The sequence below is a fragment of the Saimiri boliviensis genome, chromosome 5 (assembly GCF_048565385.1).
Source record: "Saimiri boliviensis isolate mSaiBol1 chromosome 5, mSaiBol1.pri, whole genome shotgun sequence".
Taxonomy (NCBI): domain Eukaryota; kingdom Metazoa; phylum Chordata; class Mammalia; order Primates; family Cebidae; genus Saimiri; species Saimiri boliviensis.
In genome coordinates, this window is record NC_133453.1 from 143,924,772 (window position 1) to 143,930,771 (window position 6,000).

Here is a 6,000-nt window from a genome sequence, read left to right on the forward strand (position 1 = left end):
GGCATCAGGGCTCCATCTTCTTAGACCCAGAGACGCAGGGGAGGCTGACAATAAGGGACATCTCACTCAGTCCCCACACTTTTCAGATGGAGAAGCCAAGGCTCTGATCAGAGAGATGATTGGCTCACAGCTGCTCACCCAGCGTAAGAGAAACCTAATCAGGATGAGAACCAGAATTTTCCTGACTTGTAATGGAAAGGATATGAGGCTTAGAATCAGAACTGTTTTTAGTCTGTCTGAAGCCTTACTTGGTTGTCTGATATCAGCAATGTGTTTAAACCTGATACTCAGTATTCTTATTTGTAAAATGGAGGAAAAATATCTGCCATCCCAGGGTTATGAAAAGGATCAAATGAGGCATCGCATGAAGGTCCTAAGACACTTTGAGTTGATATCTTTCTGGTCCTTTCCATGTAAAGTCCATAGAGAGAACTCCCAGTGAAATGCATAGTTCTTTGCAAAAGTGTCTTAAATGTAGTACTTTGTGGCTTTTGTAACATTTTCTTTTTTCTGTCTTTTTAGGACAGCCCAGAAACTTGCAGGACCTGTGCCGAATTAAAATTCGACAATGTATAGGCCTTCAAAACCTAAAGCTACTTGATGAACTACCAATTGCCAAGGTCATGAAAGACTACTTAAAACACAAATTCGATGATATCTGATATGTCAGAACTGTGAGCAAGATTAGGAGTTATATTCCAGATACTTAAAAGGCTTTTGGCCTTGCACACAGTATATCCTATGCAATTTCTGATTTGCTGTGAAATCAGAAAGCAGGTATACACTTTTGGGTTTTCTGTTTGTTTGGTTGGTTTTCATTGTAAGGGAGGGACTTTTTTATATATATGAAAACACACGCCACATGCTTGAAGGTCTTAATTTGGTTTCTTGGTCCAAGTTTAAGAGGTCCAAGCTTTGTATACAATACTGCATTTAGAAAAATGGTTGGTTTTTTTTTGCTCTTGTTTTTTTCTTGAATGACACAAGCAGGTTTGGAGTGGAGAAGGTACCCTTTCCAAATTTCTGGTTTCCTTGGTAAGCATGGTATTCTAACCCAGCAGAGCACCTGCTAACGTTTGGAGGCACAGTTTGACCAGGGGGGCCCTGGGTTCTTCTGGAAGATGCCCTAAGAAATGTTTAAAATAACGCTGTCACCTCATTCATTTTTAATGAGTACAAATTGGCCGTTTCAAACTGTTCTTTTTCCTAATTAATGTAGCTTTCGGATGACATAAGTCTAGAATCTCTGCTTTTCTTCTGGTGTGCTCTTGTTTTTAATTTATTATTTTTTAACAACTGTAGTACACTACCCTGAGACATTGTATCTTGATTTCTATCTCTAGAGTTGTGCTTTTAAAAAAAATTAACAGGAAAGAAAATAACTTTACGAAGCCAGTGTATTCTGTTTTTAAAACTGTGCCTGCAGTGCAATACTCTTTCTGGTGTATTTTATCCATTATTTCACTTGCTGGTCATCATTTCACAGCCAGCTTTGACGTGCCCGTGAGAACAGGAGCCGCCACTTTAATTTTCATTGCAGAACCATAGGATGTCAGTAGCAATTTCCATTTTAAGCTATGCCTTTTACTTCACTTTATGCAGAAAATTTTGTACTCTGGTGGTAGAGTGTTCCCTAAAAATTGTTAAATCATTTGGCTTTAATGGTTAAATAATTTGAGGTGGCTTCATGGTGTTTCTTTTCTTCCCAGTTTAAAAAAACAAAACAAAACAAAACTTTTTAAGGGTAAAATCTTTAAGGGATACACATATATAAGTCTGGCTAATTTCTAATATATGCTAATTACAACATTTCCTGTTTTAAGGTTATATACAGTGAGGCTCTTCAGGATGATTATTTTCTGGGTTGATTGGGCATATGTGTGCCGTGTAAGCACAGGTAGGATAAAGTGTAGGTAACAATGAAAAAGGTTCCAGAGGCATTAGGCATCTCAGAGGATGCCCTCCGAAACATTTTCTGTGCTTGATTTGTGTTAATAGCTTCAGAAAAACCTTTTAACATGTCCCAGTGTCGTTCCTAGTGCTTTGGGAAAAAATACTTAAACACTGTTAATAAATTTGTTATCAGAAGTTTACAAGATGAAGGGCTTCTCTCATCTGAATTTCTGGATTTCAGTCATAAAGTGTAAAATGATTTCACCTAGAAATGTAACTAAGTGGAATTAGGAGTCTTCTCTGGCTTTACCTTTTTCAGAGCCAGGATGTGCTGTTTTCTCAAGCACGGGGTTTGTTCTCTTGGGTGCAGAGTAGCTGTGGCTTCATAGATTCTGATCTGTTTGTGCCCAGGCATTGCCCAAGTTTCTGAAGACGGGCAGCTTCAGAAAAAAGGAGTGTTTGGGAGATTGCTGGTGTGGCCCATAGACTCTTTGGCATAGTCCCTTTAACAGGCAGCCAGTCTGAGTGTGGCCAGTTTTATAACCATCCCCAAACTAGCTGGAACCTGATGGATAGGAACGGGTAGTCTGTCCTTTTCCCCATAAAAATGTCTCCAACAAGTTATTTCCGGAGAGAATCCCTTGTGAAGACAACTGCTGAGCTGTATTCTTGTTCTTTCCACCAATACCCAGGTCAGGGCTGAGACACACCAGCAGTTTTAGGGACATGGTGTGGCCAGAAATGAATTGAGTGTTACTTCTCCCGGAAGCCCCAGGCCCAGGCAGATGAGGAATCAGGAGGGTGTCTGGAGTTTCTGCACGCTGGTCAGTGATGTTAACGTTACACTTGCACACGGCTTATTTCCCCAGATGTGTGTGTGTGTTAATTTATTCACTTAGTTTAAAACGATTTTCTCTCCCCAGCCATTCAAAGGTTTCCAAACTAAGCCACTGAGTTTGAGTCAGGGAATTCCAAGTAAAAAGATCAGATTAAGGTAAATTCTTTGTTCTGTATTGCTGCTGTGACTACAGAAAAACAATTATGAGAGCTCTTCCTGGAAGTCTGAAATTTCTGTTTAATGAAGAAGTGTATAATTCCATTATTTATTGTTTGAGGTTTGATTTATCTGAAAGCTTAAAAAGAATGTTTTATTTTTGTTGTTAATAAAATCCCAATCACATACCACATTTCACAATAATTAAAATGTCTCCAAGTTGGTTGCTGGTGAATTACAGTGGTGAAACCTGCAGGTCTGCATTTGAATTGGGTTGACAGAGAAGCATTCTGTGATCACATAATGAATAGAGAGAACAGGTATTTTCAGAAAAATCAACAGGTTGTTTTTTCCAGAAACAGAACAGAAGATGTTCAGAGTATTTTCAAATATGTCACTGATTCTTTTATGTTTCCTTTGAAATGTATTATTTAAGCCTATTACTAAACCTTTATAAAAATATATTTGGCAAGTACACCAAAGAAACCAGCTCATAAAAGATTATGATCATTAATGAACTGCAAACCTCATCTTTCAAAAACAAGGTTTTGTGTTTCTTTCTTTTTTTTTTTTTTTGTAAATATTTGTGTTTATAAATGTACAGCAGAGTAAGAGTGCTTTTTAGATTATTTAATTCCCGTATTTCTAAACTATTTACTACACAGTAATCCATGCCTGTTAGTTTGGAGGACTTGACTGTTTCGTTTTTTAATTCATTATCAGTCATGCTTGGAACAGCATTTCCACTAGAGAATTCAGTGTCCTGGCAGTAGCAGGAGCACACATCTGGAGCATGAGGGAGTTTAGCATGATTTGTCAGATGCACACCCTACAAGACAAGAATGTGTAGTTTAATTACCAGAGTGGACCGTACGAAATCGAGATTCTGATTCCTGCAGAAGTGCTCATTAGCCCAGAATGTGATTGGGATAAGGCCATTTGCCCACAAATTTAGCTTTCATGTAACTCCTAGTGTGTTATATCATAATGTATTTTGTTCTTCCTTTTTAATGTAAGTTTTGCTTTGGGTCAATTTGAATTAAAAAAAAAATCAAATCTGATTTAAAACATGTTGGAGTTGTGCTTTATTAACAGTCTACCTTAACTTTTTAATATGTCCAGCTATTTGGTGAAAATAAATAAAAATCGATCCTTCCTTCATCAGCATTTTAGATCGCTGGGAATTGTTTAAGAATACGATGATGTGAAAACAATACCACTGTACGTTGTCACCGGATAAGCCAGTTCTTACCCTCCTTTAGTTTTTTTTAATGCATTCTGCAAATACCAACCAACAAAAGATGTTCACAGTGTTGAGTGTATTGACCCAGCACTGGGCCTTCTTGGGCCATAATCACCACCCGCCTCATGCATGCCACACCTTGACCGAGGACAGGATTTGGACCTACGTTTCTAAACGTAGGACAGTATGCAGTCAAAGCAATGAATCTGAGGGAGCTACCCTGCAGGAGATGAAGCAAAACAACTTTGATTTCACATTTCCTCTGTAAAACATAAGCACAGCTTGATTCAGGAGAGACCTGAAGCGAATATGAATGATGGTGTGCTGAGAGAGAGGGAGGAGGGACTGCTTAGCACCCCACGCAGAAATGGGATGTTTTGGAATTACAGTCTTGTTGCAGTCTTGTCCAGGGTTTGGCACGAATGAAGGCCAAGAATAGGACATTTGAAACCATTTCTAATGATCAGCAGGGGAGTTCAGCTTTGAAAAATAGCTGTGTTGCTTGGAAACCTTGAGATCATTCCTTTTCCAATATGATATAAGTAGTGTATTGTTTTCTCAGCCGAAAGACAGTTTCCAAAAATGGTTTACAGCTATTGATAAAACATTATCTAGTTGATTAAAAAACAAACAAACAAAAAACACACAGTTCCACATCTCCTGTATTTGGATACTGAAGATGAAGGAAGATGGATTTGTATCCTCTGCTTCTATTTATGTAACTTAATGTAACTATATGTGCTTAACTGAAGGAGTAAGAGTGAAGTTTTACGAAGTTCTGATGTTAGAACTCAAGATACAAAGATACTAAGATACAAAGATAATTTTTCTTTATCTTCAGTTACTTTGTTATTACCTGTTAAATAACACAAATGATCAGCTAGCATATGGCCTCCTGGACCTCATGACTTCTCTCGTATGCCCCTGGCAAATATATTTCCAGAAGACCATGGCACATTTGATGGATATTTCCTTATCTTCCAGAAGAACTCCATGATTCCTGAGTGACAGTTAACCTTCTGAATCACGTTTGAAAAGACTGAGGTGATTTGTGTATGGTTGTAAAAGATCACGGGTGTGGGAATAAAACCCTGAACTGGCCCTGTTGCCCAGTGCTTGATCCCTCACTGTCCTGAGCGAATGTCTTACATTAAATGTTTAGATGTGATCTTCAAGTCTCCTTCATTCCACTGTGCCTAGAGCACCTCATGCTGCCTTTCAGTTGTGCATCTGCAAGGCAAGGGGTTGATTCATGCTGACCTGTAAACCATTGGAAGTAAAGGATAACATTCAAGCACAGTGTTTCTCTTCTTTCGCAGATGTGACCTTTTAAAAAGTCATCACTTGTAGTTATAATTTTATTTTTGAGACAGAGTCTCGCTCTGTTGCACAGGCTGGAGTGCAGTGGCACAATCTCGGCTCACTGCAACCTTCACCTCCCCTGATTGTCTTGCTTCAGCCTCCCAAGTACCTGAGATTATTGGCATGCACCACGATGCCCAGCTAGTTTTTGTGTTTTTAGTAGAGATGGCATTTTGCCATGTTGGCCAGGATGGTCTCGAACTCCTGACCTCAAGTAATCCACCTGCCTTGGCCTCCCAAAGTGTTGGGATTACAGGCATGAGCCACCATGCCCGGCCTATAAATGTATTTTAAATCTTGACTCCAGTATCTTGAAAATCTTACTTGGAACCTTTGTTTCCTTTTTATTAAAGCATTGTTTTAAATTAAAAGTGGAATGTTACGTTACATTAAGAAGTAATGAAGTGATTCACTTTTCTGTGAAATCGTAGTTAACGAATCAGAACAGAGATGGCTGAATTTGGACAATGGCATTCAGTTTAGTTTGAGAAATTTGCTTATGTGATGA

General features: G+C 38.7%; 1 protein-coding gene across 1 annotated transcript in view; it reads left to right on the plus strand.

The window, feature by feature from the left end:
- The window catches only part of ASB7 (ankyrin repeat and SOCS box containing 7), a 51,338-nt gene extending 46,040 nt beyond the window's left edge, over positions 1-5,298 (plus strand). Inside the window, exon 6 of the mRNA XM_003940540.4 lies at positions 523-5,298. Coding sequence (XP_003940589.1) covers positions 523-662 — 140 coding nt within the window. The 3' untranslated portion in view covers positions 663-5,298. The remainder of the gene's footprint in view (positions 1-522) is intronic.
- The last annotated feature ends 702 nt before the right edge of the window (positions 5,299-6,000 follow it).